The following is a 12,950-nucleotide window of genomic DNA, read 5'->3' on the forward strand; positions in this document are numbered from 1 at the left end:
CCCAAACACTCCCCTCCCCCAAGAAGGGTGCTTTCCACTTCACTTCCTCCTCTAAGAAGGCTGTCAGGGCTCTCCTTGGGGACACGGCTGGAGTGGAAGTGGGGAGGTGGGTTAGGAGCCAATTCTATGCATCTGTATATAAAGACTCTATCACTTAGCACCAGCCCCCAGGGGCTCAGGCCTCTGCTTCATCCCCATGCTCATCATCACTCAGGTAATCTCCCCATGCCATCTTGGACTGATTCATTGCCACTTTAGCACCACCCCTGCTGCTCAGCTCTGAGACTGTGAGTCACCCTCTAGCTGGCCAGGGCCTCTGCCCTCCAGGAAAGAGGCTTTCTTCTTAATTGACTGCAGAAGCCTCAGCCGCAGTGGAACAACGCCCTTCCAGGCAGCCTGAGAGATGGACAGCGTTGAGGAGGAAAGGAATAGCCCCCTACCCCAAAGCCTTCGTCCTCTTCATCCCCACAGTGCCTGGGGTGCCACTACTGGAGTCCTCTCTCCGGATTCCTTATGATAACTCCTTTGGTGCCCTCAAGTCTCAGCATTTCCAAAAGATTTTACCCAGGACATGTCTTTGCCGCATGTATACTGCCACAGTGCTGCGTCTGGCACTGTGCTAGGCACCCGCAAGACATAAGGTAAGAGATGTCCCTGGCACCCAATGAGTGTTCACGACAAACTTTTTAAAAAGATTAACGTGGCAACTTGGAAAGGAGGAGAACAACACAGGGAGAAATAAAATAGGAAGTACCTGTGAGGAGTGGAGGTGATGGACAGAAGGGCCTCGCCGCAGCCCCAAGGACTGGGGCTGTGACCTGGAATGTCTTGTGACTATCAAGTGGCATCACTAAAATCACTGGTGCAAGCATTTCCCTTAAACACAGAACATCGCTTAAGTAATTGAATGCTAACTGAACCCCTGTCTGTCCTCTGCCTTTCTGGCCTGGCTTGGGGGCATCATCTGGTGGCCATATATCCCTCCCTCTGATTCCCCGGTGCCCCAAACTTTCAAATCTTTATCTTTGATTAGGGTTGGGGAGAGGAGGAGGGACTGGAAAGGAACGGAGGTCTTCCAGATCTTAACTGGGATAAGCACTTTGCATGTGTTTCCTCCTTCCAACTTCACGACCACCCCGCCGACCTAAGTCAGTGACTTGCTAAGCTAGTCGGCTAAGCCTGCAGAGTCGGAATTCGAACTCCCAAGGACTCTCGGAAGCCTCTGGCACCGAGCTTTACAAAATGCGCCGCAGGGGGCAGATGTCCTCTTCTTCCACCTCTCTTCCACCCGCTGTCCATCTCAACAGAAAGGATGAAAGCAGGCGACGAGAGCCAGATGGTGATCTGGCCGCGGGAGCCTTCTGGAGTGACCCCTGTATCCTGTAGCCTGTACCTCAGAGTTTCCTGCGGGGGCTACTTCGCCCCGCCTTTGGCGACTCTACCGCCCCCTGCCGCCGGTGGCTCCCCCGCCCTGGCCGCTGTTCTCTGGAGGGCTTGTGCGCTAAGAAAACAAAACACACAAAAAAACTCACCGGTTGCCCAAGAGCTGTCACAGACTGTCGCGGGCTGCAGATAGCTCTACCAGATTTGGTGACATAAGCGGGAGGGAGGAACATTTATGACGCCCTACTATGTGTCCAGCGCGGGGTCAGTGATTTTTATGCAGAAAATTATTTGCTTTGCAAAATAGTGAGTTCTCCATTAAGAAAAGTCTTCAAGCTAGGTTAGGACAGGTTTCGCAAAAAGCTTCTCTGCAGATCTAAACTCCTTACTTCTTGAAACCAATAAAGCCCTCCACCCTTAAACAGTCCCACTCTCTCAGGGAAAGGAGGAAAAAGCACCCCCTGTGGGGCAAAGGTCAAGGCGGTGTAAGGGTTTGGGGGAGAGTGCAGGAGGAGGAGCCTCCCGGGGGGTCGATTATACGAGGAAGCAGGGTCCCCGCCGAGCCTTCATGCTCGCCACACGCCGGCAGATTCCCCCGACCTTCCAGTTTTCCTGGGTTGCGACTGGATCCCGCCTGGACCCCGCCTGGACCCAACTCAATCCCTTTGCTTGGGACGGGGGACCAGGCGCTTTAAGGGGCAACACCTCAGGTCAAAGGGAAAAGAGCCTCTGTGCCTGCACCGCCTCGCCAGCCCATCCCCCCTCTTCCTTCCCCTCCTCCCCTCCTCGCCCCCTTCTCTTCCGCCCGGAGGGAAGGAGGGGGCGGGCTGTGTGTGTATGTATGTATGCATGTACGCGTGTGTGCGCGCGCGCGCGGGTGCGGTTCGTCTGTGTGTGCGTTCGGTGTGTGGCTGGGTGTGGGGTGTGTGTGCGCGGCGCACGTTTTAGCCCGAGTGCTTGGTGTGGAGTGTATTTGGTTTGCGCTCGGACATGGAGCATGTGTTTTGTGCGGTGTTTGTGTGTGCACGCTCTAGGTTGTACGTTTCTGCCCGATTATAGTGTGACTGTGTGGGTGCGATCCGGATGTGGGTGTGTTCGATGTATGGTTTCTGCCGGGGTTCGTGGCCGTGCTGTGGTGAGTGTGTAAATGTGTGCAGTGTGCATGTGTGTGTGCCTGTTGAATCTCATGTGCATATGTGTGTTTGGTGTGTGTTTACCCTTAGATGTGTTGTGCCAATGTGAGTTTACGGGTGGTGTTTGTTGGGGTGTATAGTGTGTGAGTGAGTTCATAAGCGAGATGTCTTTATGTGAGCCTACTTAAGGTGTGTGTTCAAAGGTTCATGTGCATGAAGGTGTGGGGTGTGTGTGTCTTTGGGTGTGATGTGGTCATGTGTGTGGTGGGGTTGCATGTGGCTAGTGTATATGCTCAGATGGAGGGTTGGAGACCGTGTGTATTTTGGAGTGGGGTTGGAGCCTGAGTGTATGGGTATGGTGTGTGAGAGAACAGGGTTGTCTAGAGAATCCAAGTGACTGTGTGCTTGGTGTTTTTTTTTTTTTTTTTATTTTATTTTATTTATTTATTTATTTTTAGTTGGGGGTGGGAGGCGTTCCTCCAGGACTGGGACGAGGAAGGAGGTAGGGGTCCGCGATTCGGGCAGGGTCGCCCGCTGGCCTGCCCTGTCCCGTCTGGGTCCGCCTGCCCCTGGCTGGTGCGAGCAAGGCCCGCTGGGGCAGGGTGTGAGCTTACCTGGCTGCTTAGAGGAAAGAAGAGGAGGGCGCTGCACGTGATTGGCCAGGTAGGGCGACCAGGGGCGCGGTGCAGGGGCTGGTGGGAGTAAACTGGAGAGATTCTTGGTCACTCCTCGACACCCCTCCCCCCCCAGGATATCCCAGTCCTTGCTTAGCTGAGCCCAACTATTTGCTCAGGCCCTTGCTGTTTCACACCTCCTTGGCTTTGTGTGGGCAGATCCAGTTGCCTGGAATCCCTTTCCCCCTGGGCCTCGTGACAAACTCCTACTTATTTTTTGTAAGACCTAACTTAAGAGTCACAAAACTTTCTCTGCTTTTCTGTACCCCTCCCTCCCAGTTGAGTGCTCCCTCCTTTGAGCCACCATAGTTACACTCTTCATACTTCTCATGACATGATCATACATAACTGCAATTATTGGTCTCTCCTTTTAAACTCTGAGCTCCTGTAGAGAATGCCTGGTATATAGTAAGAATAATGGTAGTGATCATCATAATAACGTTACCATTTATTAAGCACTTATTGTGCACCAGGCATTAGGCTAAGCGCTCTTACATGCATTACCTCCTTGAGCCCTCACAATGACTCTGTGAGGTTGGAGCTAGGATTATTGCTATTTTACACACCAAACATCAAGCTCAGAGAAGTTAAGTAACTTCCCCAAGATCACACAGCCAGAGGGAGGTGGAGCTGGTATTTAAATACAGGTTTGCTATGTTCCCCAAACCTTTCTTCTATATCAGGCAGCCTCACCAAGAGTCTCCTGATTCCTGCTAGGCATTGAAGTTTCTATCAAACAGTATCATTTCCCAACAAATCTTTCTTTTGAGTTTACTGACAGCACCAAGAGTGCTCAGCATAATTGCTTTCTTTGTCTCTCAGACAGTTGATACCTTCTCCACCTAATTACCTGCTTTGTTGACACCTCAAAATCTTTAATTACTCTAGGCTCATAAGCACCTCACCAGCTCCAGTTCTGGGAGCTCTCCTTAGGCTGGTGCTGAAAGAAAGATCAGAGAATGAGCATTTTCTAGCCATAGGGTCAGGGGAATTGGGTATGGAGAAGGATGGAGTGAGGGAAGGATTTCACAGCTCCCCCAGACCCATTTTTACAACATTACCACCAGAAGTTGGTATGCAGTAAATTTCAAACAGGACAGGCATCTCCATATCAAGCTGCACATAGAAAAACAAGCAGAACCCCCCCCCCGGAAAAGATTCCTGAATGGCCCCATTTTGTATTATTCATGTTTGGTGGGGAGCACTGTGCTTGCCTAATGGGGCTCATGCTGCTCTAATGCCTTCCAAGCAGCCTCATATGAGAAATCCAAATTAAAACAATACATTGCATTTGGGGGAACACATTTATGGGGGGGTGTCAGGCCAGTCACTGCTTCCAGCTCAGCCCCCGGGGAACCAGCCTAGACTGCTGCAAAGAGGTCAGGGGGTGGATAGAGAGGGACAATTGAACTGTGGTGAGTCACTTCACCACTTTTCAGGGGGGAAAGCGAGAAGCACGATTTAAATTGCTACTGTTATTATTGTGCCCTTTCAACTGGCACAAATGAGCCTGGTGTGCGGCACAAAAGCAGCTGGAACATCCATAAAGCTTCCCCCAAGCTGGGCCTGGGTCAGCACCTCATCATGGGTGGGCAGGAAAAGCATTGCCTAAACTAATATGTAACCAGAAAGTCTCCTTTTGAAAAAAAAAGGGGGGGAATAGAGAGGCCAATCTAAGTCACTCACGGCCCATATGAGGAGTTCATACAAACTTTGGTGTCTCCCAGCAACTAGTCTCAGGCATTTGGCTTTCCTGCTGCTGTGGGCCAGTCTGACACCTCCTCTGAATACACCAGCTTCATGTGCACTTCTCAAAGTCACTCCTGTGAGGCCTCTCCCTCTTCTAAGGTTCTCTTCCTGCCTCCCATTCCAACACACACACACACACACACACACACACACACACACACACACACACACTACTTGGAGCTTAAAATCCTCACTATACGTCTCTCTCTCTTTGGAGTTCATAACATGAGGATTATATGGAGAACTGTAAAGGTGGAAAAATGCTTTAATAACCCCCATTACTCTCAAATGTAAACAACCTGTAGGGGCAAGGCACAAGTGTGAATTTTATTGAGGAGCGAGATCTTGGTTTCCCCATGAGAGTAAAGGCCTTTACAGATGAGAATCTTTGTCTTTTCCATGGGGGCAGAGGAGCTTTGGAGTGCAACAGGTTTGAGTTTATATCCCAGCTCCATCGCTTACTTGCTGTGTGATCTTGGGAAGGTTACTTCATCTCTCTGAATCTGTTTTTTCATCTGCAAATTGGAGATATTAACACCTGCCTTAGAAATGCTCAGATGACTGAAAGGGGTAGACTATGGAAAGTGCCAGCCAAATGCCTAACATGCATAGTAAACGTTCAAGAAAAGGTTAATTCCCTCCCTCGCTGTACTCCCCCCTCCATCATATACCCCAGAGTGTCTCAACCACTTTGTTCAGAGACTGAAGCCGCCTGACTGAGCTGCCAATTTTCCTCATTACTGATGTGTCTGACACTCTTGAAATAGTCCCTCTTCTTTTAGGACAATGTTTTGATCAGCCTAATGTAGCCCGGGAAGAACTGGACCCTTAGTCCAATTCTCACTCTGCAGTTTCTCCTGGCAGTGTTAATGAGACCAAGGTTTCAGTGGCAAGACTCCATGTAGGAAAGTTTCAAACTACCTGCCCAGTGTCTAGACTCCCCCCCCCCCAGTTATGGCCTGAACTCCTCAACCCTCACTGCAGACCCAGTCCCCACTCTGTCTCCTAAATATGTGCCATGGTACTCAAGGGAATGACAGCATGACTCTTTCCTGGCTAAACTGCCCTCCAGGACTCCTGTTTTGTTTATCCACAGCTAACCCAGAAATTAAAAAGCATTTCAAAGGCCACCCTTTCTCTAGCAGCCACCAAGGTTGGGAGGTAGATGGGGTGATAAGGAGAGATATGATGGGTATTTTTCTGAGATATACTTTGCAGCACACAAAATACAGTTCCAATTAGTTGTTTATCTGTTCTCAGTTAAAGGAAAGTAAAATCTACCCTCTGCAGAAAATGGTAAAGGGAGAGAAGACCCCAGTCTGTGCCCTTTCCTCCCTGGTTCTGTTGCCTCCCTCTAGAGACAAAAGCAAGTCACTACAAGCTAAAGCAGCATTTAAGCAGGAAGTGGTAGGGGAAGATTAAAAAGTTGAGTGTAGGGGGTTGATAAAATCCCAGGGAAGGATAAAGGGGCTACAGAGTAGAGAAGTATTGAGATTCGAGGCCGGAAAAAGCTCTGAGAGGCTGGCTCCGGGCGTTCCCAGTCTCTGGAAGCTGCCTTCACCTTCTCCTTCCCCTCACCCTTCTTATCCATCCTGCATGCTACCCCTCACTGACCCCCCGACTCCAGCATGCAACATTATCTCTTCATGAGTCCCTCTGAGGATTTAGGAATTTAGAAAAACTTCTCCAGCACCTACCCATTTCTGCCTCTGAGGAGGCCCTGTAACCTCTGCGTGGAGGAGGGGAAGGGGAGGGGTAGCAATGAAGGGTCAGCTATATCGTACATCTGGTGAAGCAGGGGTTTAGAATAGGCCCCCGGCCATTTAAGAAGCTTCCCTGAGTGCAGGGACCTACCGGTGGCTGGGTATTGGGTGCCCATCCCGAGGAAGCCGCGTGGTTTCTCCAGAGATGTATCTGAGACGTGACAGTAGCTGCCAAGGCTCATCAAACATGCCATCTACCTACTTCTGCTGATACATGCGAGAACAAATGATATTGCCAGAAGGAAACAGAAAGCGTTTCCTAGTGACTCAGAGCCCCAGCGATGAGGACACAGGTGGTATTTGCACTGCATCTTCCAGTTGAAATGTGCACTTCTTCACAGAAAGGGATCTATAAGTAATCAAATAGATCAAAGACCAGAATTTGGACTCTGGGCAAGGGAACAGCATCAACATCATACTGACCACCCAGCAAGTGTCTGCTGTGTATCAGCACAGGGCTGGGAGCTTTGCAAGTGTTCTCTCTTTTAATCTCACTCAAGCTTTGAACTCACACCAAACAGGGTCTGAATCCTTGCTCAGCCACTGTGTGGCAGTGGACAAGTTACTTAACTTCTCTGAGCTTTTGTCTTTTTTTTTTTTTTGGTTCGTTTTTGAGCCTTTGTCTTCAAAATACTGATAATTAATACTTACCTCAGAGAGTTGTAATGAATGTTAAATGAGATCGTTTATGTAAAATGGCTGGTCCGTAGTAAATATTTGGAGAAGGAACAAAGCACATCTTTTGATACCTGAGCCATAGAGGGTATTTAGTGTAATTGATATTACCATATGAATATGATTATTCTTATTTATAACCTGGAAATGTAGGCATTATTATATCATTTGAAGAGAGGTTAAATAACTTGCTCACAGCAACACTACAAAAGCAGGCCTGGGACTCAAACCAGTTTTGCTTCTTCCCACCCACTTTTAGATGACACTTCATGGTCATTAGGGAGACCACGTTTGGCTGACCTGATCTAGACATTACATTTAAACTAAAATTTGAAGGAAAAAAAGCCCTTAGATTAAACACTGCATAGTGGGATTCTAGGTCATAATCTGGACTATTTGCATATCATAGGCCCCGTATTAACCTTTTTAAAACATTTTTATATTACAAGAGTAATGTAAAAACAAACCTGATAAAAGTTTTAAGAAACAGAAATAACTATGGCACCCACTTAATAGAATCTCATACTTTACCTTGTTGCTGAATTTTCTTCCAGTCTTTCAAAAATGCATACTTGACACAATTGTAATCATACTGTTTCCCAAATTGCTACATAGTCTTCATGAACACCATCTTTATGGCTGTAGACTAGTCTAACAAGTGGTACGTCATAGAGTCTGTTTAACTGTTCCGCTAGTGTGGGATGTTTAGGTTATCTTAGTAGATAAGTGTGAAGAAAGGAACAATGTTGCTTTCACCATTGCCATAATCACCCTCAGGGACCTGGTGTCCTGCTCTATCAATGCCCAATACGCTTTTCGTCATTTGATATTTAAGCTTAATGAATGTCAGCTCTACTGCTGGAGCCTGAGGTACTTTTTGCAAGAGTATTATTTTCAGCCAGTCTTCATCACACAGATTCTGTATTTTAGCCTCATGGTGGGTAAAGTGTGCTCTAACCCAAGAACCTAAGCTCTGAAAAATAATCCTGTTACAGCTCAACCAGGCCTGGTCTTAGCAAATTGGTTAGGTCCTGTCTCCAAGAAAAGATCAAATTTGTATGTAAAATGGGCCCCAGGGTCCCTTCAGCTTTAGAGTTTTGGCTGCTTTACAGAAGTCCAACTGTCTGAGGCTAAATCCAATGCCAAAAACAAACTGGAAGAGAGAATTTCAAGTGCGTCAATCGTGCTGTCCCTTTCCCTGGGAAAGAAGACCTTTCTGGGCCACCATTCTTCCCAGATCTCAATGATGCCTCGGCCAGGTGTCTTCATATGGCTGTCCGTTGTCCACTGCTACCCTCAAAAGATTACTCTGACATACCAACTATCTCCTGGGAAAGCGGGGGTTGGTGGGTTAAAGAACACTTAGAATACTTCCCCCACACTTTCCAGTCAGTGGCCAGCTACTTCCCCCCACTTCTGACTCCAGAGGATTTCTGGAAGACATACGAAGGGAGGCACCCAGGGCAATTATAACCCTACGGAGTACCAATAGTTACGCTTCGTGTTGCATGGCATTTGTCAGGAGGAATGCAATGAATGGGTTCTTACCTGGTCAAAAAAACTGTACCTAGAGACTAATTACTTATTGCAGAGTGATGTTGTGTGACTTAAATGAGATCATACATGTACAAGACTGAGGCTAGCGCCCAGCATCTGGGAAGCGTGTCACAGATACTGGCTGCTATTGGATGAGTATAGAGCTGGTGTAGGCAGTGGTGTGCCAGGGGCATATATGGGGGGACAGATCTTACCAGACTGGAAATTCAGTAGCAAACCTAAAATCTTGCACTTGTGTTCAAACACCAACTAAATACAGAATGGAGCCTCTGAAAAGAACTTGGGTTTACTTTTTTTTTTTTTTAAAGGAAGCTTCAGTCGAAAGTACTTCCAATATAAATAAACTACTTGTGTGAACTGTGTGGCATGTACGTGGGATTTGTGTGTAGGATGTGCATGTGTGGTGTGGGCATATTGTATTGTGTGTGAAAAGTACACGATGTGTGTGAAGCATGTGTGTTTGCGCATTCGTGATTTGTATGTGGGCATGTGTGGGTGTGGGAATGTGTACGTATGTGCGTATTTATGGCTACGTATCTGTATACCATGAGTGTAACGTACGCTTCCAAAAGAGGGAAAGTCAGCCATCCAGGACTATATTTACGGGGGCACAGCTGGAAATCCTCTTTTGGCTAGGTCACTAAGCATTCGCAACTTGGAGTGTGTTCAAAGAAGAGCAGCTAGATGCGGGTAGGAGCCTTGCAGCCATATCACATGTTAAACAGATGAAGGAACTGGGGAGGCTGGGCCTGGATAAGAACAAGGGTGAGTGGGGGTGGGGGAATGGGGAGGGCTGGCGCTATTCCCTTGGAAGGATCATGAAGGTCAGTGCTGGGGCCAGAAGGACATAGATTTGGGTTCAGTTTAAGGAAAAGCCTTCAAATTCTAATAGACAAGGGTGTCATTAGATGGGGATGGGCTTCCTTGTGTGATATTAACCCCCTCCCAATGGGGTTATTCATAAAGGAACCATCTTATCCTTGATCTCACTGGAGTCACAGGACAATCTTGTAGGCCAGGTGGGCATGGAACGGTTCCCCCTACCCCTTTTTGAGGATGGGGTGCCTGAGCCATAAGGCCTTAAAAGGCATTTATATAAAACTCCTTCCCCCCTTCTTTTTTTTTTTTTTGATTTACCAGGATCACATAAACCTGAAAGAACGTACAGAACAAAAAGTTAAACTTTCTGTGTGTATGCAGATCTCTTTCCTTCTCAGAGATCTTGTGGCTTGCCAGAGATTATACTTGAATTTGCTAAGCAAGCTGTAGCCCCTTAGCAATACCTTGGACTCCTGGGATGGTTCTCAGCAGGGTGCTGAGGCTGACAAGGACTAAAAACAAGTTTTTGCTGAAATAAGTTGCTGAGGCCCACCTTCTCCCTGCCGTTCCTCCCCCCGCCTATGAGGGGCCAGAGGAAAGAGGAGACAGCCCCAGGTTTGGTCTATGGCTGGTGGCCAATGACGCACTCTCACCAATATAGATTTTGGAGGTGGAGACTATGGAAAAACAGGTGGCAGTGGGGGCAGGTGGCAGCCTGGAAGGGGTGGGGCCTACCAAGGGGGAGTGAAGGACAGTGTGGGTGGGGGTCCTGGGAAATCTCAAAAAGAAAAAAAATCAGTCTCCTGAAACTTTAAGGAGGAATAAAAATAATCGGTTTCCAAAATGTGCTTCATAGAAGCAGTTCCACAAAAGGGGTGAAATGCCACCCACATATTTTGATCCGTGCTGCGATCTTTGCATACTTATGGCCTCAACTCCACGGGGAAAGAGGAACTGAGCATTGATTTCAAGCACCCAAGGAAAGACCCAGACTAAAGACCCCAGGTCTCCGCCCCTGGGCAGTTTGGGGCAGTGGGCAGTTGGCAGGGCTTCAGCAGAACCAGATTTGCTGCCAACTCCTTGTATGACCTTGGGCAAGCCTTTGCCATCTCTGGGCTTCAATGTCGCCATCTCTTAAATGAAGGGGTTGAATTCGACGACTCTAAGGGCCCCACGGTGATATTCCGTAGTTAAGATTGGGATTCGAGGGACAAGCTTCGGGCAAAAGGACACCCCCGCCCCCAATCTTCAGAGTCCCTGGGCCCTGGCCGTCCTGCCAGGGACGTTCCCCCTCGGGACTTTAGGGACCTTGGGCTGCGGGAGGGGGCGTCGGGCCCCAGGGCTCCGCCGTCTCCCCGCGCGGCCAAGCCATGGACTCCGCCCCCGCGCTCGCCCCGAGTCCCGCCGGGCCATTAGCGCGATTGCTCGCCGTTCCCGGCAAAGCTGGTGATTTATGCGGGGCCTCGACGGGGCAGTCCCTGGAGCCAGGAACAATTAGCTAAAAGCCAGCGGGAAGGGAGGCGAGGCGGCGGCGCGCCAAGCCCCAGGGCGCCCTGCCGGGGCTGCAGCCGCCGGCCGCCCCGGGCCCGAGCACCCTAGCCCCCCGACTTGGTGGGCCCCACTCACCACGGCGGGGGCGGGGCTCAAAGGCCGAGGCGAAAAGGCAGTCCAGGATCCACGCCATGACCCGCGCCGAGTGCCCGCCGCCTCGCAGCTGGCTTCCGCGCCGTCCCCGCACAGGGCCGCCCTAAGTAGCCCCCGGTGACCACGCCCTGAGCCGCACCCTGCACCCAGCTCGGAGTGTCTTGGTCACCGGACACCTCGGGCTTGTCACGAAGGGGGCAGGGCCTCAGGGGAGCCCCCCTCCCTTCCGCGGGAGGAGAGGCCGCCGATCCCGCAGCCCCTTCCCCCACCCGGAGGGAGGCCAGGATGCAGCTCCTGTCCCGGGGAGCTCACTCTGAGGGCGGGACCCTGCCCCTACCCCGGGGAGCCCCGAGTCTGAGGGGAGACACCACCTCAGCCCCGGTGAGCCCCGAATCTGAGTGGGAGGGGAGGTCTCTGCCCCCAGGAGCCCTTGATCGGGTGCATAAAAGCGGGCCTGCCCCAAGGAGCTGGAATTTCCAGGCGAGATGGTGCACCTGTCCCAGGGAGCCTCAGGTCTGAGGGGGAGGCTGTATCCCAGCCCTACAAACCCCCACGTTTGCGGGGACACATCATCTCAGTCCTCGGGAGACCCAGTCTAGGGGGGAAGCGGTGTCTGCCTCAGGAGCCATGAATCTGAAGGGGAGGGACTGCCTCAGCCCTGGGGAACCTTCTGTTTTAGGGGAGGCATCACCTTAGCCCTGGGTAACTCCAAATCTGATTTTAAGTCACTGTTCCATTCTACAGAACCAAGAATGTGAGTAGGAGAAAAGAGCTTTGCCCCCCAAGGAGCCCCAAAGCTGAGAGTATTTTACTGCCCCTGTCCTGCGGTTCCCTCGGGGAAGAGGGAGGTTCTATGCTTCCTAGGAACCTTCGTTTTTAGGGAGTTGATCTCCAAGAGAGGTGAAAGAACGCAGTGTCAAGTATGTATAAGTATAGGGTGCTCCCAGTTGCCGCTGACTTACAGATTGCGCCGCCTATACTTTTTGCTCAGGGCACTGGCATAGGAGGGGCACTAACATTTATTTTTAGAAAGAATTTGATATTTGATATTTCAATGGGGAGGTGGTACTGTGTTGGATTTTATTGCACTTCTTCTGTGACTTTGTATTTTAAATTTTAAATACATATGGGGGCAAGTACCATAATGCGTTCAGTGTTTAGGGCATCTGGTAGTAGTAGACCAGCCCTGAGCTGCTTAAGTCCAGAGGCCCAAATTCATTTCTCCCCCAATCCTCCATCGGTAGTTGTAGGGACGTGACTCTGTGCCTTGTTTTTCTCCACTGGGAAAATGGGGCTCTGTCGATCAAAATTCTAGTGAGGAGGTAGCAAGAAATATGAAAAATCCTCTTCCAACAGCTCGATTTCAGGCCTGAGGAGTGGAAACTGCAATCTCGGGTCCTTTGGGGAGAGCAGTTATTACATTTGCTTTGCTAACCATTGATATTAGCATCAATGCAGCGGAAGGGGTGCATAACAGGGAAGAATCACCTGTACTTTGTCATGCAATTCTTAGCAAAGTTGAGCTCTAGTCAGAGTTTAAAGGGCTTCCTTCC

At 49.7% G+C, this 12,950-nt stretch overlaps 1 protein-coding gene across 3 annotated transcripts in view; it reads right to left on the reverse strand.

Annotated features, from left to right (window-relative positions):
* The window catches only part of ARHGAP36 (Rho GTPase activating protein 36), a 30,991-nt gene extending 19,476 nt beyond the window's left edge, over positions 1 to 11,515 (reverse strand). The window contains exons 1-2 of one of the 3 annotated variants that reach the window (XM_073879148.1): positions 11,380 to 11,472; positions 6,794 to 7,051 (exon numbers count right to left, since the gene is read on the reverse strand). In XM_073879148.1, coding sequence (XP_073735249.1) covers positions 6,794 to 6,896 — 103 coding nt within the window. In that variant the 5' untranslated portion in view covers positions 6,897 to 7,051; positions 11,380 to 11,472. Of the gene's footprint in view, positions 1 to 754; positions 870 to 6,793; positions 7,052 to 11,379 lie in introns of those variants that run through there. The other 2 variants (XM_073879149.1, XM_073879147.1) reach the window with 2 other exon arrangements.
* Positions 11,516 to 12,950: the final 1,435 nt, after the last annotated feature.

This window comes from Callorhinus ursinus, unplaced genomic scaffold, assembly GCF_003265705.2.
Source record: "Callorhinus ursinus isolate GAN/ISIS: 27379988/994484 unplaced genomic scaffold, GSC_fseal_2.0 scaffold33, whole genome shotgun sequence".
Taxonomy (NCBI): Eukaryota; Metazoa; Chordata; class Mammalia; order Carnivora; family Otariidae; genus Callorhinus; species Callorhinus ursinus.